The sequence below is a fragment of the Apiotrichum porosum genome, assembly GCF_003942205.1.
Source record: "Apiotrichum porosum strain DSM 27194 chromosome Unknown scaffold_1, whole genome shotgun sequence".
NCBI classification, from domain to species: Eukaryota; Fungi; Basidiomycota; class Tremellomycetes; order Trichosporonales; family Trichosporonaceae; genus Apiotrichum; species Apiotrichum porosum.
Window position 1 is genome coordinate 2,351,581 of NW_021167108.1, and position 20,884 is coordinate 2,372,464.

Sequence of the window (20,884 nt, forward strand, 5' to 3'; positions counted from 1 at the left end):
GGGGGGCACACTGTCCACGTCTAGTCGGCGAGCTTCTTCGTGCGGCGGAAACCCCTGGTAGGACTGGAGCATGCAGCGTCAGCACACAAGCACAAGCACACACAGACACGATCTTGCTCTACATATCCGCAGCGCTGCTGCATCTCTGCACACGAGCCACTCACGTGTCAACACCGGAAGCCGAAGCGGCGGCGTCACCACCGCCGACGGAGAACGCCTCCTTGTGGTCGAGGACGTGACGGGCAGCGGCGTTGGCGGCATCCGCAGAGGCCTTGACCTGCTGCTCACGCGACACTGGGGCCATGCTGGTCTTGACCTTGATAGTGCCGTCCTCGTACGTCACGCCCTTGGAGCCGAGCGAGGCGGTAGCCTTGTCTGTCGAGGCGTTGACCTTGCGCGCGGCGAGGATGACGGCGTCTGGGAGTGCGTCAAAGGTGAGCAGAGTGCAAGGGAGAGGGAGAGGGAGAGGTGGATGGCAAGTGGATGTGAGAGGAGGACCGATGGGGATGGCAGTTGGCGTGAAAAAGTTGTGAGGCGGGGTGTCAGCTTGTCGTTCACATGTGCGTGTGAGAATGAATGCGCGGTACGTACAGACAATGGCGAGGAAGAGGACGAGGACGACGCCAGACGAAACAGCGCCGGTATCACTGTGCCATGCATGTCAGCGTTTGTCTCCCCTCGTCAATCTTGCTAGACGCATGGCGGCGACGACTCACGACATGGTGGCAAAGAGCGATGTTGTTGTGCAGGCACAAGTCAAAACGCTGCCTTTTGACAACAACACATGATCACACGCCGCCCAGCCGCCAGCCGCCCCCGGTGCCGCACGCAGCACGCAGCACACGCACCGGACACGCAATGTTGGCGCCCAATGCAGCGAAATTTGGTTCCGCCCAATAGACCCGAAACGAGAGAGAGCCAAAATGGCTGCGAGACGGCTCGTAGTTCACAGATTACAGACACGAGAGCGCACGACGGGCGCCAACGATTAAGCCACGCACGCACATGCACAGGAACACAAGAAACACATGGGCATTGAAGGGAGCTACAGACAAAAAAGATATACAAGATCAGGAAGGAGGGCGCCCGGTTATGACGATGTAACGACGACGATGTGCGATGCACCCCGCAAAAAAGATGAATGACGCGATAGACACAACTGGTACACACTGGCTGGGATCTCTGATCTCTGACCAACACCGCCCATTGTTTCTCTATACTATGCGCTCGTTCGGGCGGTCTCTTCCGCGCGACAAGATGCATCTGACATGAATCGTCCTCGATCACTAACGTACACACAACTAGACCCCGTTGACAAAGGGCACCTCGTGGAAGAGGAAGGACTGACGTCAGCACTGAAACTTGACACGTCGGTTTGCAGTGGCCACTGTGTGCCGCTCGCAGAGCGCAGAGCGACACGCCACAATGCAGCTGTCGCTGGGGTACTCACGACCGACTCGCCAAAGTGCGAACGACGGATGGTCTCAGCCAGCACAGGCGCCACGTCGACGACCTCGATCTTGTCGCACTTCTCGACGTTGGCTGACTGGGGGATGGTGTTGGTGACCACGAGCTTCTCGAGGCCACTCTCCTGGATGACCTTGAGTGCGGGGCCACCGAGGATACCGTGGGTGACAATGGCATACACCTTGGTGGCGCCGGCCTCGAGAAGGTTGCGGGCGGCCAGGCCGAGGGTGCCGCAAGTGTCGGCCATGTCGTCGACCAAGATGGCGACCTTGCCCTTGACGCTGCCGACGAGAACCATGCGCGACACCTCGTTGGCGCGCTTGCGCTCCTTGTGGAAGAGGGCAAACTCGACGTTGAGGCGGTCGGCGATCGAGGTCGCACGCTTGGCGCCACCGGCATCGGGCGACACAATCACGCAGTTCTGGACATCGATGTTGGTCTTGATGTAGTGGATCATCGAGGGCTCGGCATACAGGCTGAATGTTAGCTTTGAGGTGCGTTGCAGTGGACACAGCGAATGCAAACTCACTTGTCGACGGGAACGTCGAAGAAGCCCTGGATCTGCGAGGCGTGGAGGTCCATGGTCTGCGGGTGGTTAGAAAGGCCATCACAAAGGTTTTGTCTCGCAGGCCGTAGTCGTCGAGCTCTACGGCCGAGGGCTGACACATGCACGCGTACGCAGCAAAAAAGCCACGCCACCAGCCGATTGAATGCCAGCTCTAGCCTGAATAGAAGAGTGCCAAACACTCGTCACGGCAAAACCAAGCACCACGCTCTGACGAATAGAATAGATACTCACGATAACGTGGTCACAGCCGGCCTCGCGGAGCATGTTGGCGACAAGCTTGGCGGTGATGGGTGCACGCGACTTGTCCTTCTTGTCCTGGCGCGCATAGAAGAAGTGCGGGATGATGGCGGTGATCCTGCGAGCCGACGAGATGCGGCACGCGTGGATCATGATACACAGCTCCATGAGAGACGTGTTGATGGCGCCAGCGCCCTAAGAAACCGAGTCAGCGTCATGTGGCTGGCACACTGTTTTTTTTTTTCGTCGCTTCGAACACGACCTCTGGCATGGGGGGGCAGGCAGCAGACCACGGTGTGAATGGTAGGGGGGTGGGGGAGAAAAGCTTGAGCTTGGGGTGTGGAATGGTGGAGCGACGTGGGAGGTGACTCGCGTACCATCCTCTCCCACGACTCGATCCGCAGCCGCATGCAACGCCGACGACATCGGAGCAGCACCCATCGCAGATCACCGCCGTCGCCACCGCGTATCCCGGTCTACCGGACAATGCAGTGGCTGTGGGTGGTGGTGGTGGTGGTTAAACGGAAATTTCCAGCCAGCCCCGATCCGACCTCGCCGGCTACAACGGCTGCGGGCCCATTCCACACGCCCAGAATTGTTGGATTTGTAGATTTGTAGCAAGTCTGGATTGTGTGTGTCGATCGCAGTTGGTCGCGCGATGAGATCCGGCCCGGGCCCCACTGGCCCTGCCTTGCCTGTCCCGCCGCCACCTCTCCATGACCTCGATAGCGGGCAGCCACTCACAGTGTTGAGGATGTAGACATCGTAGTCGCGCACGCTCTCGACGATGGTGACCTTGGTCTCACCCGAGGGCGGCTGCTGCACGTTTGCGCGGGCGAGCGGGATGCCCAGGCGCTTGGCAATGAGCGCAGCGAGCTCGGGGTGCGAGTTGCCTGCGTATCAGCTATGCTGCTTGGCTGTGGGAGAGAATGGGCTAGGAGGGGAGCATGGGAGGGAGGAGGACGAGTGCGCTCGCTGTAGGTGCGGCCAAACGGGTCCACGGCGACCGACTCCGCTATCCGTAATGGCTCTCCCTCTCTCTCCCTCTCTCCCTCTCTCTCGTCCCAGCGGCGCGGTAGATGCTCACCCGCAAAGAGCTTGATGGAGGGGTACGCAGCGGTGGGCATGCCGGGCTGTTGGGCCGGAGCGACGGCTTTTGAAGACTGTATGGTGGCAGCGGCCGTTGCCGAAGGGGTGGGTGGGTGGGACGAAGACATGATTCAATATTGTCGCCCAGTGTTTCCAATATACGGCGGCTGGCTGGCGTGACTGGCTCTCGCTCGACTTTCAGGGAGGGAACGGGTGTGTGGGCAACTTGGGTCTCTCCCAATACTCCAAGATTGCGGAGGCGGACGACGAGTGAAGGCGCGCGGACGGAGGCTCTCAGGCCGAGTGGCGGGCGCTTTTACAACCGGGGGGAGGTGGCAGGGAGAGCGGTGGGCGGGGGGCGGTGGGTTGGGTGCCAACGGCGGTCGCACAGCGAGCGGAGCAGCAAGGTGCGGGTGGTGCAGCTGGGTATGAAGAGGTTGAGCAAGACGAGATGCGTGGTGAGGACGCAATGTATGCGCGCTGCTGGGCTGCTGGCGGCGAATCCTAGGCTCCGGCTGGCCGCTTGCATGGTGAGACCTCGTGTGGTCGCCCAAAAATCTGAGCGTCCCGACGTCACCGTCTGGCGGCGGTGGAAAAAGGGTTGGCCTCGATGGGTCCCCTCCCTAGCCGACTAATCCCGCATTCGCAGCGCGGGGGCGACCGACACACGTTCAAACGTGCATGAGTGGCACCGTGGCACCCAGTCACTGATCACTTGCTATACTTACATGCATGACTATGTACCAAAAGCTGGCCTCATCCAGCTCTCTACGGCATACCCCAACGTCCCTCTGAATATACATGTGAACACTACTGGCGCCATCCCTCCCGTCTACGGCAGGTAGACCCTGCTGTACCCTTCCACCTTGGTGCGACAGTTGGGGCACGCCTGCTCCTTGGACGTCAAACGCGCAGCAAGACTCTCGCGGCAATCGTTGCACATGAGCATGCAGCGGCAGGGCCAGAGGATAATGTCGCGAGTCTGGACCATGCACACCACACATGAGCGGCGGCGCTCCTCATCCCACTCGTTGTGAGGCTGGGTGGCAGTGCCGCCCACCAGTTCGTTACGGCGACGCAGAACCATGTCCTGGAACGCGTCACCAGTCCCATTGTGAGACGACATCATGGCCTGGTAGCGGCGGCGTGTCATTGGCGACGAAGTGGTAGTCGTCATGTGGGCGAGCAGGATGGGCTGGAGCGCGACAGGGTCCGTGTCGTCCAACTCGGCCTCGGGGTCGACTTGGGGAGTGACAAGGCGGTCGCGGGGCGATGGAGTTGTGCTGCCGTCGCGGCCACGCTCACGCTCGTCGAGCTCCTCAATTTCCAAATCATCCTCGTCATCAGAACCCGATGCGTGGCTCTCCCACTCGTACTCGTCGTCGTCGTCCTCGAGCACGACCTCGCCACGGAGCACCTGGTCATACGTGTAGTCGGCCGGGACCGAAGCGGCGCGGGTTTGTGTACCGCTACGAACTGGGAGCGCCCGGCGAGACATGCTACTTCCAGGACGGATGGCGCTCGACCACCCCATGGCGGCGATGGCTGTAGGCGTGAGGAAAGGTGGCTGGGCCTGCCTCCTGCGGTGAGGAGCAGCCCAGGCTGCGCGACGCCAGATCTGCCACTGGCGCGGGCCGTACCACCAACGAGCGTGATACGCGCGCCACACGTGCAGGTATGCCTTGCGACCGATCGGAGTCCCAAGTACTGTGGTCCAGAAGACGTCCGAGATGAGCGCCGTGACAGCCTTGCGGAAGTTGTGCAGTTCACGTGTGAATGGTGAATCGGCGTTGGGGTCGGTGAGCTCGGTGACCTGGATGTTGTCGATGCGGGTGTCGAGACCGCCAGAGGCAAGGTGCTGGGGCCGCATGAGTTGCTCGCAGCCCTGGACTGATAGCTGGACCCAGGGCTCAGACTGCTCTACGGGGGCGAGCTCGTTGCGGAGGCCAGAGTACGACGTCGCTTCGATGCACGCCGTGCCAAGCTTGAGGAGGGCCACACCGGCGTCGTCCTCTGTCGACGGAATCGCGCCTTCGTGAGGGAGGAGAGAGCTCCAGACCGGCGAGGGAATGTATCCGAGGGTGAAGAGGTGAGTGAACGCGCGGAGGATGATCGTGCAGATGATGATAATCGAGAGGAGGAGCGCAAGAAGGTGCGTGACGAATGTAAAGCTCGGGAAACGGAGCGGCGAGGTCATGAGCGTGAACACAAAGTGGATGAGGCCGAGCGCTCCGCAAGCACCTGTTGGGAGAAGCTGGTTGCGGCGCAGAGTCGGCGAGAGCTCGATCGCTTGCAGCCAGGTGAGCTCTGTCAAGCCCAGCCACAGGTGGAAGAGCGCGTGCACATCGGGGCGTCCATAGTGGGCAGCGGACGACGGTGTCTTGTGCGTGAGAGGTGACGAGTAGAGGTGAAGGAGGAAGGAGAAGCCAAAGAGGTTGAACCCAGCACCCACGTCGCGGCGGCGTCTGCTTGTCAGTTCATATCCCGGCGAGGTGGAACTCACGCCCTGTCGAGACCATTTGCGAGCGCTCCGCAAACGAGGCCGGCACAGACGCTGAGGAATGTGTTCCAGCACACAGCTCCCATCTCCTTGTTGTCAGCCCACACCCCGAGATGGTCAATGCCAGTGCCAAGCAGGTGAGCCGTCGGCTGGAGGTACCACCCCTGTGTGGCCTTGTCGAGGTAGGCAGTTGCGTCCAACGGCCACATTTCGCCCGTCTGGAGCGTGACGACCGAGAACAGGACCCAGGCGCGCACAAGTCCCAGCAAACCGGGCACACGCAGCCAGCGGGGCGTGTTGGGAGACACGAGCGTGCGTGCTACACGCAGCCTCCATGCGCCATACCATGTCGTCGGCGGGTGAGGGAGTGGTGGAGGTGGAGGACGTGGGCGTTGAACAATGTGGTGGATACGGTTGAGCAGGATCGCCTGTAGCAGCGTCAGCAGGTAGCCCGCGCACAGGTAGTAGAGATTGTGGGCTCAAAGGATCAAAGGAGGCAAGCTGCGACGGACGGGCGGCGCAATATGACGCTCAGATGGCCCCCTTGACACGCCGCTGCACTGCCAGCACTCACCATGACAACAAGCATCATGCCATAGCCGGACCCCACAAAGGAGAGCGGCCCAACAGTCCCAGTCGCGAGGGCACGGGACACGCCCGGGTCGAGACCACTGTCGAGCTCCTTGACACTGATACCGGTGGGTACCGGGGTGCCCGTTGCATTGGTGGTTGCGTTTGCCGCCGAGCCGGTCACGTTGTCGGGGGTGGGGAGGGAGAAGACGAGCGTGTGCAGGAGGTTGCTGAGACGGTCTCCCGTCGCAGCGCCCATGCGCGCGACGGTGTCGCGGAGAGGCATGGTCGCGCCGTCGGATGCCGGTGGAGGAGTGAGAGGTGGGTGTCTCGGTCGGAGGAGCCTTGGCACGAGGCAAGGCGAGGCAGGAGGCCGGTGAGCAGCGCCGAAGCGGTGACGGGCGAGACTACAGATGTGTTATTTTGTCGGGGGCAGGAAAGTGATAAATGATAGAAAGGTCGCGCACTGCGCGCGTTGGCGCTGGTGAGGAGGAGGAGAGCTGTGGGATGGCTAAAGGAGAGGAACCAAATGAGTCCACCTCTGTCGCCGTATTAACCGGTGAGCGGGTCGCAAATACCCCGAGACTGATTTATCGGGACACGGTTTTGCCATCATCAGACTCGCGGCCTCCCGGCTCCCTTCAACATCAACGCCTGCGTGGTTCTGCCACGCATCGGCTGGCCACGTAACATCATGCAAGGTGTGGTGGAGATGCATACATCGTACAACCAACGTGTTGACCAAAACAGCAAGCACGTCAGCAAGCCACGTCAACGACGTGTGCCCGCCTCTGCCACTCATTCTCCGGTGGCTCGGAAATACACACTACAGACTGGGAGCGTACAGGTAATACGCCTGATACTGCGTTCTCGACTTCGTTCGACGCCACTCAGGCATTTCGCTCATGCCGTCACTGATCACTGATCACTGATCACTGGCCACTGGACATGCATGAGCCGAAAGCGGTCAACTGTGCAACTCCCAGCACACCCGAAGGTTCGACGTCGCTGCGACCGTGCTGCTGAATTCCTCCTTGCATGGGTATGCTTTGTACTCCTGATACAACATACGTGTGTTTGTTCTGTGCCCTGTGGTGTTTGTGATGTTCGTCTTCTTCTCCATGGCCTTCTCCCGTGAAGTCCTTCTCTTGCGTCTCCAGTTGCTCTCCTTCTCTTGTGGTCTCCAGTCGCTCGCTGCTTACCGCCTCTCAGTGACTGTGCCGTACCCGTTCCCCTCCCACTCCTCCTCGAGCAAGCCGTCCTTCTTCGCCCACCGACCCCACCCCACGGCCCAGCCGAGCGCAACACCCATGCTGAGGACGAGTCCCAGGACAGCAGTGAGCCCAAACGCGACCCAGACGTCAAACCCCACACTCCCGTCTCGCCGCTTCCCCGAGTTGCTGCAGCCACGGTAGTAAGCCAGTCGCGTGCCGTAGGGCTTGACTTCGAACTGGTCTGGCGAGACGGCCCAGACACCTGTAACGTCAGCTCAGTGTACAAATCCTTGTGAGCTCACAGGACTCGATGGGGGCGACAGTCTCCATTGCGCAGGTCGAGTTCAGGAGGACGACGACAAAGCCGGTTCCAGGTCTTAGGATCAGCGCCAGTACGCCGGTACGCCAGTGGCGGCTCCACAGCCTTCCTCGACCCTTCCTCAATGCCTCAACCCTTTCCTCGAGCCACACTCACTCGCGGGGTACATGGGCTGGGAAGGAGACCTCTCCAGGCTGCACGAGCTGCGCCGATGCGTATCCAAACCTCCTCTGTTCGGGGAGCTGCAGATGGGAGTCGCTCGATGGAGGAGGGTGCATGAGCAGCACGTCCGCGATGGCCGGGCGTGACCGCGCCACCGCCTCTGTTGACAGTGGTCCCGACCAGTCAATCACCACCGCGCCGGGCAGGCCCTCGACCCAGTACCCGTACTGGTCGGCGGAGGGGTAGACGACGGTGTGTCTGCCGAGCGCGAGGAGCTCGTCGTGTGGACGGGCGAGGAGCGGGGCGATACGGTCCCTGATTGCGTCTATGGGCGCAGAAGTGGCGACCACACCGGATGCCAGAAGGACAGCACCTAGTGGCGAGAGAATGAACATGCTGTGTGTGTGTGTGTGTGAACGAGTGTGCCAGTGGCGAGTGGTGCAATGGAAGCAGCAGCAATCAAGAGGTCGCTGCTGATAGGGCCATGGCCGATGCATTCATTGTTGGAATGGCGGATAGGTGGGCAGCAGCAGCAGCAGCAGCTGACATCTCGGACTCGGATGACGCACATTGACCATTTACAGGAACCCGGTTGTGCCGTTGCGTGGGTCCGCAACATGCAAATGGGAACAAACGCCCAGCAATTCGACGATTCCCAGCATGCAGCAAACTCTCTTTCAGTCCCCATCAGATCTGAACCTGATGTCTGCCTCACGACGCGACACGCAACGCGACTGTTATCAGGCTGTACCTCAATGTGACATGACACTCCATCGTTGTCACTTCCTCGTTGTCCTCTATTATAACCTGCATATGCTAATGAAAGAAACCCCTCGGAATGTCCACTCCCCACTCAAATGTGCCCAATGTTCCTGCAGCCAGACAGCAGCAGCTGCGCGGCTGTATGTACTGTACTCTCCTCAGCTTGTCGTCCTCACGCCGCCATGGCGATCGCGACCAGCCCGAACAGCAGAGCCAGGACGACGCCGGACGAGCTCTGGCCTGTCGCGGAGCTGGCGACGTTTGCGCTCGGTGTCGCAGTGGCGTTGGTCGATGCGTTTGCTGCGCTGTAGGCAGGGGTTCCCTTGGCCTTGAACGCGAACAGTTCGGAAGCAGCCCAGATGCCTGTTTTTGCCCGTCAGCCACATTTCAGCCATGCAGCCAAGCATCCAGCAGCCGCGCCGGCCGCCCCCTCGCGCGCCGCCGCCGCCGCCGCCTCCCGCTTTCTCCATTCCGCACGGTCGCAGCATGGTCACAGCTGGAGCGCCTAGAAGCGAGTCGCGAGTCACAGGATCACAGTCACACTACTCACACTCTTGGACGGGGTTGTTGGTCTTGATCAGGCAGGTCGTGTTGGCCAGCCAGGCCTGGAAGTTGGGTCCGGTACCGCTGCGGGGACGCTGTCAGCAAAGTGCGGGGACGGGCGGGTAGGCGGTGGGCTTGGCTTGGCATCGGGCACTCACACTCCAGTAGGCGAGCCGCCAAAGCTGAACTCGTTGGTCGTTGCCGCCTGGAAGAATGTTCCACCGACAAGGAACTTGGGCACGCCGCCCACGGGACCCGAGATGGCAACGTAGGCAGTGGTGAGGTCGACGGGGACGCCCAGCTCGATAGTGTTGTAGCCGCCAAACACCCAGTACGAGTTGTTGTTGGGGAGGGAGAAGTTGTTGTTGCCCAACGCCAGGGTGTCGCTGTACGCGAGCTGCAAGAGGGGGGCAAGACGGGACAGGGACGAGTCGCTGCTGGACGTGGACACTGTCCCGCTCGCGGTGACCGTTCCGCTGGTAACGGTTGTGGTCGAGTTGGAGATGGTGGTGACTGCCGAGGTGGACGTGGTCTTGACCTTTGTCGACGTCGCCTTGGTCGAGGACTCCTTGGTGGTTGTCGCCGTGGTCGCGTTCTCGGATGTAGTAGTGTCGCGAACGATCACGCCTGCAAGGGCGACTGGGAGGGTGACCAGCAGAGAGAGCAGCATGGTGTGGGTGGATGAAGTTGAGTGTAAAAACAAAGCGAAGAATGTCTCACTCGGGGGCTACGACCACACGATATACATAAAGAGTGGCATGGGCCGTCCGCGCGGGGGGGTCCGGGACTGACCCGGCAGAGCATTTTGGTGGAATGCGTTCACCGTGCTCTGTGCTCTGGGCGTAGGGGCGTGTGCTGGCGTCGTCGTCGTTTTGTGGGTGTGTCAATCTTTTTCGCGCGCACTGGCCTCACTGGCGCTGACACTTTTGGTCCAGCCTCTACACTGCTTTGGGCCATGTCTCTTCAGGGGAGGATGCATATGGTGTGGGGTGTGGGTCGATGCGTCGTCCATATGTATACCCGGGCATCCCCCGTGCGCGCGCAGCAAGCGACGACGCCTACAATGGGCCCACCACCGCAGGGTACCACCGGGTAACACAGGGTTGCCGCCCCCGTCTCTCTCAGGAGATCTGGACACCCAGAGATCCAGACTGACGTCCATGGGCCATGGGACCCTCTTGGCATTCCGTCACTCGTTACCCATATACCCAAATGGCCAAATCCTGTTCTAGTCGCGTGCATGCCTGCAGAGCTGCAGAGCTGCGCGCCGGGCGGGAGTCACTTGGCATTCCAAATCCACAACATTGCCGCGCCACCCAATTCATAACAGAGTTAGGCCTGGGGCCGCCGCAGCGTAGGAACACACCCTGTGCTCGTCGACACCTACAATCGTTCATAACATCACAATACGGTCCTTATCACCCCTCATCTGCCGATCGTCGTCGTCGTTCCTGCGGCTACATGACCATGCCCAGCGCAAGGCCCATGGCAAGGACTACGCCCGCAGCAGCACTGGCCTGAGCAGTGGTGACAGCCCCACTGTCCTGCTTGAGCGGCGACGAGTTCATGGGCTTGTACTCAAACTGCTCGCTTACGGCGTACAGGCCTGTCTCGTCAGTCCGCAGTCTCTCTCTCTCTCTCTCTCTCTCCGCAACTCACATTTGTCAATGGCCAGCGTCGTGTTGATGACACACGTCGCATTCGAAAGCCACAGCTGGAAGCCCGGTCCAGAGTTGCTAGGGAAAAGGAAATTAGCCGCGTCCCGCCGTCCGGGATCCCGGGGACTCGGAACTCACTTGAGGACATTGGAGCCGTACGAAAACTTGCTGCTGGCCTTGGTGGCCACGGGGATGATTCCACCCGACGCGTTCAGCATCTGGTACTTGCCGTCCTGGAAGCCAGACATGGCAAGGAACATCTGGCCCTGTTGGTCCGTCGACAAGGTGTCCTTGAGCTCGAACCAGTTGACGTACGTCTCCACCCAGTACGTAGTGTTGGACGGGAAGGTGATGCTGTTCTGCGCCAGCTTGAGCGAGTCGTTGTACGAAGTGGCGAGGAGGGGCTCCATGCGGCTCAAGGCGTAGGAATACACCTCATAGGGTTCGAGTTGGACATTGTGGGGGACGGAAGTCGCAGCGGCCGCGGCACTGCTGGTGGCAACCGGGGCGGCGGCCACGAGGGGGAGGGCAAGGAAGAGAGACGACAGCAGCATTGGTGGTGGCAACAAGTGGAATGAAGTGGGGACAGATGAGGGGAAGAAGAGGGCATGGGCATGGGCACGGTCAAAATAAACAAACAATCCGACCTCGGTGCAGACTGTGGCCAACTATCTCCATGCGGTGTGGTGGCGACCGGTCACGGTAACATTGCCCGCTGCGCTCGTGCTCTGTTGGACGTTTTAACCAGTGCCAAGCAAGTGTGGCTGCTGATCTGCAGGGTGGCCGCACGGTGACACCGCGGGTACACAAAAGGAAGCAAGGGTCGATGTGTTGCTGCACAAGCATATCCATATCAAGAGCCATTGCGCAGCGTCCCGCAGCGTTTTAAGCATACTATAGGAACTGAACGGCACCATGCCGACCGAGTGTGACAAGTGCAACTGATCCACAGACATTCATGTTTGTAGAGCAAGTAGTCTCTATTGGAACAATGGATCCCACGAGAAGTGGCTGTCCGCCTCGACAACGTCTGTTGGGTAGACTAAACAGCCACGGCGAGCGCCAGCCCCTGGAGCAGTACAAGAGCGAAGACACACCGCGACACGCCACTGGACCTCATCTGCACTGATCCACTACACTACACACCCTGAGCGGGTTCGTGCCATTGGGCTTGATCTCAAACTCTTCGCTGGCACCAATGATACCTTTGGTTATCAGTTGTGCTTCTCTCTGGCAACTACAGGCTCTCGTAGGTTCACAAGAGGTGATATTGTCTGAAGTGGCGTACCCGCATTCTTTGCTGCTCTTCAAGATCCACTGTCGATTACCGGTCGTATCGTCATTCCTGTGCACCTGTCAATGACCTTGCGCGACCGCGCGGTCTGAACTGAACGAACGTGACCACATATCCAGCCATGGTGAAATTTGTGCCTCCCGGTGTAACACGACCACCTGCCCGAGAGGATTGCCGATGAGGAAGTTCGCAACCGTGTCGTTGGCGTGTATGGGACCCGTGAGGAACACGCAGCCCCAGGTGTCTGACACGTCGAATTCGTCGCGGAGTGCCGAGATGGCCGTGTTGAGTTCGATCGGGTTGCGTCTCATTTGGACCCAATACAACTGGTTGTTGGGCCACACAAACTGAAGTCTGCCTACCTCGAGCGATTCGTTGTATGGTAGGTTAAGAACTGCCTGCCGCCAGCGAGCCATGTAGTAGTACTATGAAGCTGATGTGGTGCTGGAAGCATTATTTGGTTGGGTGGTGGCGGTCGACGTAGTGGCCGGAGAAGTTGCATCTCCCCTTGAAGATGGCGCCGAGGTCTGGGCGACCACGAGTGGGAGAGCTAGGAAGAGTGACAGACGCACTGTTGGCTACAGCACCGTGGAAATACGGAGGATGCGTCTCGTCAAAGCACATATGCATGTGTTGAGAGCAGGGAAAGAGGTCCACTTGTCACATGTCGGCAGGTATTTCGTGCCTTGCGATGGCCACACCATTCGACCTTGACGACGAGATACCTCTGGTCTGCATGGAGGAGGCTAACACACGACAAATGACATGGAAACCGTATAGTAGTGTGGAGCAGTAAGGAGGCGGTGCACCATCAGCTAGGTGGGTCACACAGTGTGCGTGCATGCACTGCGAGCGACAGTTCAAGGATCCAAGCAGTCGGACGGTCCCAAGGACCGAGAGACGGCGATCATCCGATAAGCATTGCCCCCGATGCTGCGCACTGCACTGCAGTCAGCAGGTTGTGCCTGCCAAGTCATACTGGACTTATTGAACATGCAGTGACAGACGGGGGTGTCATGACCACTACACAACTATGCCCAAAGCAAGACCCCCGAGCGCCAGTGCAATAGCTGGCCACGTCACGCTTGTCCTCAACCCTGCCCCGACCTTCAAAAGCGGTTCAGTCCCGGCAACCTTGAAGTCGAACACCTCGCTGGTTGCAATGACGCCTTGGTCGACTGTGAGCGGGTGCTGCCACCAAGTATCGTTGACACATAGACTTACATGCAGTGACATTGTCAGGGGTGACAGTTGCGCACTCTCCGCTGCTGTTCATAAACCACAGTCGATTACCGCTTGAAGGCTCGTTACTGCACCATCAGCGCCGCGTTCTCACGAGATTCCAGTTGAAGACCGACTTGTTGCTCTCCCAGGCTCGGACATTGAGGGTGTCACCCAAGTCAGCAGTGACATCTACCCCGAAATTGAACATGCTCGCGTTTGTGGAACTGTTTACCAAACCAGACAACCACAGCCAACCCCATGGAGGAGACCTCTCATCGTGTGTCGGGTCGAGGCTAGACATCTTCTTGCTAAACTTGACGACGTTGGGCTCCAGCCGCACCCAATACGACTTGGTGCCGGGGAACGTGATGTTTGTCTTGCCCAGGGCCCGCGACTCGTTGTACGGAAGGTCAAGGAGGGTCCGCCAAGCGAACTTGAAAGACACGTCCTCGACGGGCTGGTATGATGACTGGGCGGCACTCGGCCCAGACGAGGTCATCGAGGCATTGTTCGATCCGTTGACGGTGCCGACAGTTGTCGAAGTGGCGCCGGAAGTTGTGGCGGCGCTGGCAGTCGCAGTGGAGGTGGCCTGGGCCACCACAAGTGGGAGAGCGAGTATCAACGGTAGGAACATGGTTTGTTTGAGGCTGTGAACTCTTTGCCATCTCGTTCGTTGAAGCATATATACAAGTAGCTGTGCAATTAGCGTTAAAAGCGGGGACTTTACGTCCTCAACAGGCACGATGTCTGGTGGTGCCTCGAGACCCAGCATTCTTGGCGTGCTGGAGCACTGATTTAGCGTGCAAGAGGTAGACTGTTGTGCAGGGCAGCAATTCGGCCAAGGGGAAGGTCGGGGTGGAGAGCGGTGAGGAAGAAGCAGTACAGCTCAGCCTGAGAGCGATCAGAGCTCAGCGGGTGGTGGAAAGGAGGGAATTCGATGACGTTGCTGCACGTGGCTCCTGGGGACTGGGCAACGTGTGCTGACAGTTCGCTTGGGTTAACAGCAAGGCCGCTACTTAGTGAGACATCCAGGACCACATCGGTACCCGTCACTTGAGAGCCTTAGAAGGAAGTGGCAAGAGCTGCTTGTTGTGGCGGAGATGCACATGAAGATGGCTCAGTAGTGGTGGTGGAACAACAATCGGGTCGGCCATGTCCGTTGTTGCCGATCGGCATCCGGCATTCAATTGCCGACAGCCGGCGCACACATCCATCGCAACCTCGCCCACTCTTGTCGTCGTTGACACTCTGGAGCCATTTGCTTCGTTCTCTAAGCTTTCGTTCTCTACCAACTTCACGAGTCATGGCGGAACGCACATCCATCGGCGCGCCGGGCAAGCGCGTTGTCCCAAACCCAAGTGCCAGTGTGATGCTGCTCGACCCAACAAACGAGCTGCTGCTCCTTCACCGTGTTCAGACATCTACGGCGTTCCCGTCCGCCCATGTCTTTCCCGGAGGAGGACTGAGCGAGCACCACGAGCAAGTACCAGCTGTTGACTCTCCCGCACGACACATCGATGGGCCCGCGTATCGCCTCGCAGCCATCCGAGAGACGTTTGAAGAAAGCGGCATCCTCCTGGCCCTGACGGCAACGGGCCAGCTGCTCAACCTTCCCGATGACGTGCGCGAGGAGGGCCGCAAGGCGATCCATGGTGACAAGGTTAGGTTCACCGAATGGGTGAAGAGTATGGGCGGTATTCCGGATGTGGGTGAGTAACAACTAGGATGGGCCTGTTGGGCTTACTGTAGACGGCTTGATACCCTTCACACGCTGGATAACCCCGACCACACTGGCCAAACGCTTTACCACCCAGATGTACGTCTACATGCTCCCCCTGTCCTCCAACTTGCGGAAGGAGAGCATTGTGCCGACCCATGACGGCGGACTGGAGCACACTGCCGCGACGTTCGCGCCGGTTCGATCATGGCTCGACCGTTCAGCCAGCGGTGAGATTATCCTGTTCTCGCCCCAGCTCTTCCTCGTCACCCTCCTCGGCCAGATCTTCACTGGCGGAACAGACTATGTCGCACAGCGACAGCGCCTGGTCGAGTTTCTCAACACGACGCCCACGGGACCCTCGGGCCACGCGACATCTTCCATCCCATGGAAGGACAAGGTTATTTCGCCAGCCCGCATGCCACATGTACGCGCCGACGGACGGTTCACGCTCCGCCTCGACCACCCAGGGCCCGAGCTGGCGCACACGGCGCGAGGTGGGGACTGGGACCGTGTGGCCATCATCCGCTCTACGAAGCGTGGGCCGACAGACAACGAGATTCGGTGGAGACGCGACGTGGTCGACAGTGATGGAAACCCAATGGAGATTAGAGGTGCCAAGTTGTAGAGTGTTCAGAAGCCAATCTCGAGTTGTGAACAGTATGGACCAGCTTGGGGATATCAGGGGTAGAGCTGTTCTGATGACATGGGGACTTTTGATACCCTACATATGTTCCCAGCATCCCTCGGGCCGCCGAGACGTTCTCACAGCCATGCTGACCGGATGTTCACCAACATGCCTAGCCGAGTTGCTTTCCAACCGACCCACAGCTTTGCCCGGTCGCCAGGTCCAAAGACCGGCCCGCAATGCGGTCGCCGTATTGCATTCACAGGGACAACCAAAACCACATGCAGAGCTCCGGGCATGGCATGGGGGGATGGAAGGAGAGGAGAGGACTAAAAGACGTCAGGATGGGAAGAGGATCTAGCTAGGCGGGCCGGCGGCGGAGATGCCGGACCGGGGCCTCAATGTGGCACACCGTTCGTTCCTGTTCGGCGACCTGCAACCGTCTATTGCGACCACTCGCAGCCGATGCAGCTGCACCATGAGGTGACAGCAGAGGTCTGCTGACTCACAAGACAGGAGAGATGGGGAGCAGGGTCGAACTTTGACATGCATATGCCCTTCTTTGCTCTCAGGTACACCGCCGGCGGGGTGGGACGCTCCCCCCGCCCGGCCCGGCCAATATCCATCCCTCTTCTCCAATGAAGGCGCTCTTGGCAGACGTGGGTGGTTGTGGTATCATGCACTCTGGGACCTAGTAGGCGCTGCATGCAGAGTACGAGTCCCCAAAACAGTACTTGAGCCCATGTGTGGGACACCTGCGGGGTGGCATGCTGCGGGGATCGGGGGAACCATGGGGCCGGCCGGCCCGCAATCCCCGCAGAAGAGAAGAATGCCGAGCCTTACGAGACTATATCAAGACATGGAAAGCTGGAAAGTGCGGCCCCCAGCAACACCCCAGTCATGCGTTTCCTCGCCCTCTTTGGTATCCTCTCCACACTCGTGGCTGCCTCGCCCACCCCAGTCCATGTGCCGCAGGCCAAGAAGACCTGTGTGGTGCCCTTCGCCAACGGTGGTGACGACACTCCGGCCGCTCAATGGGCCGCCGGCAACTGCTCGAGCAATGCAGTCATCGAGTTCGCCGAGGGCATTGACTAGTGAGTCATAACCACAATGGAGCGCTTTTCTGATCCCCAGCAACATCCTCACCCCTGTGGCACTCCAGAACCTCACCAATGTCGAGATCCGTGTGCGTGGCAACCTCCACTTGCCCACCAACATGACCGTCGTTAGGGACATTGTCAGCATCGACGCTGGCCTCATGTTGACCGGCATGAGGTGGTTCTCGTTCGGTGGCACCAACGTCAAGTATGTCGGAACCAACAATGTCACCGGCGGCTGGATCGAGGGCTATGGCCAGCAGTACTGGGACGCCAACCCCGTCAACGGCAGCGGCATTGACAACCGCCCCAAGCTCATCCTTTGGGAGCTGCAGGACTCGTCCATCCAGTACCTGAAGGTGCGCAAGCCTCCAGCATGGGTGTCCACGCTGTCGGGAAACAACATCAAGGTCAGCGACGTCTTCATTGACGCCTCCACCTACGACGGCGGTGGCTTCCCCTTCAACACGGACGGTTTTGACATTACCGCCACAAACGTCAACATCAACCACATGACCATCCTGAACGGCGACGACGCCATCGCCATCAACAATGGCGCTGAGAACGTTACTGTCCAGGACGTCTTCATGGGTGGCCCCGGCTGCCACGGTCTGTCCATTGGCTCCCTTGGCAAGAACAACTCCGAGTGGCAGTCGGTCAAGAACAGTGAGTGCTGGATCATGAGGCGGACAGTAAACTGACCCCGCAGTCCACTTCAAGGACGTCACCGCCGTCGGATCGGTTTACGGCGCCCGCTTCAAGTCGTACTCTGGTGGCCAGGGTCTCGTTGAGAACGTCACCTGGGAGAACTTCCACATTCAGAACGTCACCTACCCTATCTTTGTTACCCAGACCTACTACAAGTGAGTAACCAGTCACTGGAGGAACGTGCTTGTCCCAAGTGTCACCGAGAGTGAATACGCGTACTGACGCTTCACCAGCCAGGGCTCCACGCAGACCCAGAATGGTGTCAGTGTCTCCTCTGGCAACTCGTCGCAGGCCGTGAACATGAAGAACTTTACCTGGAAGAACTGGCGCGGATCCATCAACACCTACCAGCCTGGTGACGGTTCGTGCGCCTCCGTCCCATGCTGGTACGCCCTCGCCGGCGCAGACGGCACCCAGGCCGTCGCCATGACTTGTGCTACCGACTCGAGCTGCCAAAACTTCAAGATTGAGGACGTCGAGATTATCCCTCAGAGCTACGCTCAGCCCACGGTCATCTGCACGGGTGTCGGTGCCGACAGCAACCCCGACTTTGGTATTACTTGTGGCAACGGCACAGCGTTTATTCCACTCTAGGCGAATCAGGATGAAGTAGTGCACAAAGGGGGGCCATTAGGCAATAATTTAGTAGAGTAAAAGGGCATTGGGTAATGATGTAAAGCCAATGAAGTTTGAAAATCACAGGGAAAATCTCCAATAAGCACTGAAAATGCTTGGCACAGCCAATGCATTTGGGTTTCTGCGGCTCAACAGACCCCACCAACGACGCTCAGAAAGTGTCAATTCTGCCAAGAACCCACTGGAGGTGTTTGAACGCAGCACGAGGCTGGAACTGGGCAACCATGTGGCCAGCCTGCATGGTCTCGACAAACATGAGGCCACGTTCGTAGTGGTACGTGCCCATGCGTCCCTGCGCACCGTCCCACCCAACGAGCCCCGCAGCGGCAAAGTTGTCGACATACATGAGGTCCTCCATTTCAACCGTAAAAGTGGCGTTCGGCGCTGTTTGAAACCCAAGCTCGCCGCCCCATGTCATGTTCTGGATGGCAAGGAGCGTGCCGTTGCTGATGACCACAAAGTCTGAGTTGGGGGTGGTCAGTCCCGACTCCACTAAGTTCAGCTTACCAAAGGTGCCGGTGCCGACAAGGACACGGTTCGTTGCCTCAATCACACGCGGTAGCACGCTCTGAATCGGGTCGGCGCTGGTGTCACCCTTGTTCTCGGGACCACCAGATCCCACAAACACGGAGCGAGGAGCACATGCCTCCCAGGTGATGTTGGGAGCGTGGATAGCGGCTTTGACATCACTGCGGTCAAAGTATGGGGTTTGACCTGCCGTAGTCTGTCCAGTCGAGTGTGCCGTGCCGGTGGGGTTGTAGAGGAGTGGACACATGAGGTTGATTGCGTACGGGTTGAAGCACGGGTTGATGTTGAAGACGTTGGCAGATGCGTAATTCCATGGCGCACAGCTCTGCATGGCCGTAGAATTCCATACCAGTTCAAGCTGGTACCCTGGAGGCGGGAAAGTGAGATACGTGTCTGTGAAGTTCTGGTATCCACACCCCAAATGCATGCTTTCCATGGTGGCCATCTGCGTCTGGTTGAAGTTGAAGAGGTTGTTGTGGGACGCAATGAATGGATACGCCACGATCTGCTCTTGGGCGTACATGAAGGATCCGATGGTGGGCGAGTAGAGGAGAGAGCCTGGGGGTTCAGCAGCGACAAACGGCGGCACAACCCACCCTTCAAGTCGAAATACGCCGCATCATTGGCATCCAACATGGCCGAACCAATGTACGGAACATAGCGTCCGGCATACGACTCGCCCGCGAGGTAAATCTTGTAGTTTGAGATGCCAAAGGCGCGTTGCCAGTTCTTGAACCACCGCACAAAGTCGGCCGCAATCTCCTCCTGGGAGGTGGCTGTGATGGGACCTTGCGAGAAGCCTGTGCCGACCGGTTGGTCAACCCTGACTGGTCAGCTTGTGAGTGCACTCCAAATAAGAGCTTACCACAACATGTTGGTCAAGTTGGACCAGCCATAGGGGTTCTGTACGGGAGCGAAGGTGCCAGGCTGCCACGAGATGGGTCCGTTCTCTTGCATGAAGGCGGTAAGGCTGGAGCACCCGGGACCGCCATTGAGGTACACTACAACCTCATCGACCGCAGTGCTAGCGGGCTTGAACATGAAGAAGAGGCTTGAGTTGTTGGTGCTGTTGTCGGCGTCCATAGAGATACTGCCAGAGTAGAGCTCTCCAAACTCGAATGAAACCTCAGGAAGGGATGTGACGAGGTACTCTGGGGCGTCAGTATTTCAGATGAGAGCACCACTCACGCTCCGTCTGGTTCGTCAGGAAATTGTAACCCTCGGTGCTGGTGCGGGAGGCGGTCGTGTTCACCCCGTCAACGATCTTCATTCCTTTGGAGGATACAGCGCTGTCGAGACAGCCCTTGCGGTGACCACGTCCAGAACCATGGTGGGTGGCGGAGACGAAAGCAAGATTTAGAAGAAGAGCAAACTCCCACTTCATTGTGTTTACGATGTGGGGCACAAACCGCGAGGTATCCCCCCTAGCGGCTTTTGTACGACGCGGATTGCGAAGGGGCGCACTTCGACTTGTGCACAGGTGGATCGCGTCTGACACAGAGGTACACAAACGTACACAGAGAGCTCAGACACCTATGGAGCTTTGAAACGGCACCGTTGGTTGCGAAGCTAGAGTACCGCCAGGCTCGCTATCTGAGTTCGAGGACAATTGGAGACTGAGACCCGTTGCAGTGAGTGACCCCCTGCGCGCATCTCTACATGTCACCAAGATCTGACGGGCCGGCAGGGGAGTAAGACTCTTCGGCGAAACAGGACGACTGTGAAACCGGAGGGCTCGGGGCACCGTGGCACCACTGTCAGTCCCATATCCTCCTTCCTGCCACCGGGCCGTGGACCCTCAACAACTTCAACACCGCCAACATCAAAAGAGGCTTCCCCACAACGACCGAGGTGCAAAAGATGACCACTGACAGGATCGAACTGCCGACCTCCGCATGGACTGATATCTTCACGAGATATTAGTACGATGCTCTAACCAGCTGAGCTAAGCGGCCGATCACGT

The 20,884-nt window shown here is 59.0% G+C and overlaps 9 protein-coding genes and 1 non-coding gene across 10 annotated transcripts; 2 read left to right on the plus strand and 8 right to left on the minus strand.

The window, feature by feature from the left end:
* Positions 1 to 20: 20 nt before the first annotated feature.
* EHS24_000849 (uncharacterized protein) lies at positions 21 to 721 on the minus strand (the record flags this gene model as incomplete). Its single annotated transcript, XM_028616664.1, has 4 exons — positions 21 to 63; positions 165 to 417; positions 592 to 647; positions 717 to 721. The coding sequence occupies 4 exons, from the start codon at positions 719 to 721 to the stop codon at positions 21 to 23; spliced, it is 357 nt and encodes a 118-aa protein (XP_028480521.1).
* A 562-nt stretch (positions 722 to 1,283) lies between these two features.
* On the minus strand, positions 1,284 to 3,489 carry EHS24_000850 (uncharacterized protein; the record flags this gene model as incomplete). The annotated part of the gene is made up of 7 exons (XM_028616665.1): positions 1,284 to 1,286; positions 1,326 to 1,343; positions 1,451 to 1,943; positions 1,997 to 2,052; positions 2,267 to 2,467; positions 3,017 to 3,165; positions 3,360 to 3,489. 7 exons carry the CDS (start codon positions 3,487 to 3,489, stop codon positions 1,284 to 1,286), a joined length of 1,050 nt encoding a protein of 349 aa, XP_028480522.1.
* A 704-nt stretch (positions 3,490 to 4,193) lies between these two features.
* On the minus strand, positions 4,194 to 8,521 carry EHS24_000851 (uncharacterized protein; the record flags this gene model as incomplete). The annotated part of the gene is made up of 6 exons (XM_028616666.1): positions 4,194 to 5,826; positions 5,865 to 6,289; positions 6,436 to 6,838; positions 7,634 to 7,907; positions 7,948 to 8,021; positions 8,121 to 8,521. 6 exons carry the CDS (start codon positions 8,519 to 8,521, stop codon positions 4,194 to 4,196), a joined length of 3,210 nt encoding a protein of 1,069 aa, XP_028480523.1.
* A 539-nt stretch (positions 8,522 to 9,060) lies between these two features.
* On the minus strand, positions 9,061 to 10,101 carry EHS24_000852 (uncharacterized protein; the record flags this gene model as incomplete). Its single annotated transcript, XM_028616667.1, has 3 exons — positions 9,061 to 9,251; positions 9,439 to 9,515; positions 9,590 to 10,101. 3 exons carry the CDS (start codon positions 10,099 to 10,101, stop codon positions 9,061 to 9,063), a joined length of 780 nt encoding a protein of 259 aa, XP_028480524.1.
* Positions 10,102 to 10,888: 787 nt separating this feature from the next.
* EHS24_000853 (uncharacterized protein) lies at positions 10,889 to 12,506 on the minus strand (the record flags this gene model as incomplete). The annotated part of the gene is made up of 5 exons (XM_028616668.1): positions 10,889 to 11,037; positions 11,091 to 11,167; positions 11,228 to 11,757; positions 12,236 to 12,434; positions 12,487 to 12,506. The coding sequence occupies 5 exons, from the start codon at positions 12,504 to 12,506 to the stop codon at positions 10,889 to 10,891; spliced, it is 975 nt and encodes a 324-aa protein (XP_028480525.1).
* Positions 12,507 to 13,690: 1,184 nt separating this feature from the next.
* Positions 13,691 to 14,241, minus strand: EHS24_000854 (uncharacterized protein; the record flags this gene model as incomplete). The annotated part of the gene is made up of 2 exons (XM_028616669.1): positions 13,691 to 13,693; positions 13,720 to 14,241. The coding sequence occupies 2 exons, from the start codon at positions 14,239 to 14,241 to the stop codon at positions 13,691 to 13,693; spliced, it is 525 nt and encodes a 174-aa protein (XP_028480526.1).
* Positions 14,242 to 14,910: 669 nt separating this feature from the next.
* EHS24_000855 (uncharacterized protein) lies at positions 14,911 to 15,952 on the plus strand (the record flags this gene model as incomplete). The annotated part of the gene is made up of 2 exons (XM_028616670.1): positions 14,911 to 15,316; positions 15,357 to 15,952. The coding sequence occupies 2 exons, from the start codon at positions 14,911 to 14,913 to the stop codon at positions 15,950 to 15,952; spliced, it is 1,002 nt and encodes a 333-aa protein (XP_028480527.1).
* Positions 15,953 to 16,852: 900 nt separating this feature from the next.
* Positions 16,853 to 18,351, plus strand: EHS24_000856 (uncharacterized protein; the record flags this gene model as incomplete). The annotated part of the gene is made up of 4 exons (XM_028616671.1): positions 16,853 to 17,046; positions 17,087 to 17,715; positions 17,759 to 17,912; positions 17,991 to 18,351. The coding sequence occupies 4 exons, from the start codon at positions 16,853 to 16,855 to the stop codon at positions 18,349 to 18,351; spliced, it is 1,338 nt and encodes a 445-aa protein (XP_028480528.1).
* Positions 18,352 to 18,544: 193 nt separating this feature from the next.
* On the minus strand, positions 18,545 to 20,305 carry EHS24_000857 (uncharacterized protein; the record flags this gene model as incomplete). Its single annotated transcript, XM_028616672.1, has 4 exons — positions 18,545 to 19,479; positions 19,518 to 19,744; positions 19,787 to 20,072; positions 20,110 to 20,305. 4 exons carry the CDS (start codon positions 20,303 to 20,305, stop codon positions 18,545 to 18,547), a joined length of 1,644 nt encoding a protein of 547 aa, XP_028480529.1.
* Positions 20,306 to 20,782: 477 nt separating this feature from the next.
* On the minus strand, positions 20,783 to 20,876 carry EHS24_000858. Its single transcript has one exon. It is a non-coding gene; the product is annotated as a tRNA-Ile (tRNA).
* Between the last annotated feature and the right edge of the window lie 8 nt (positions 20,877 to 20,884).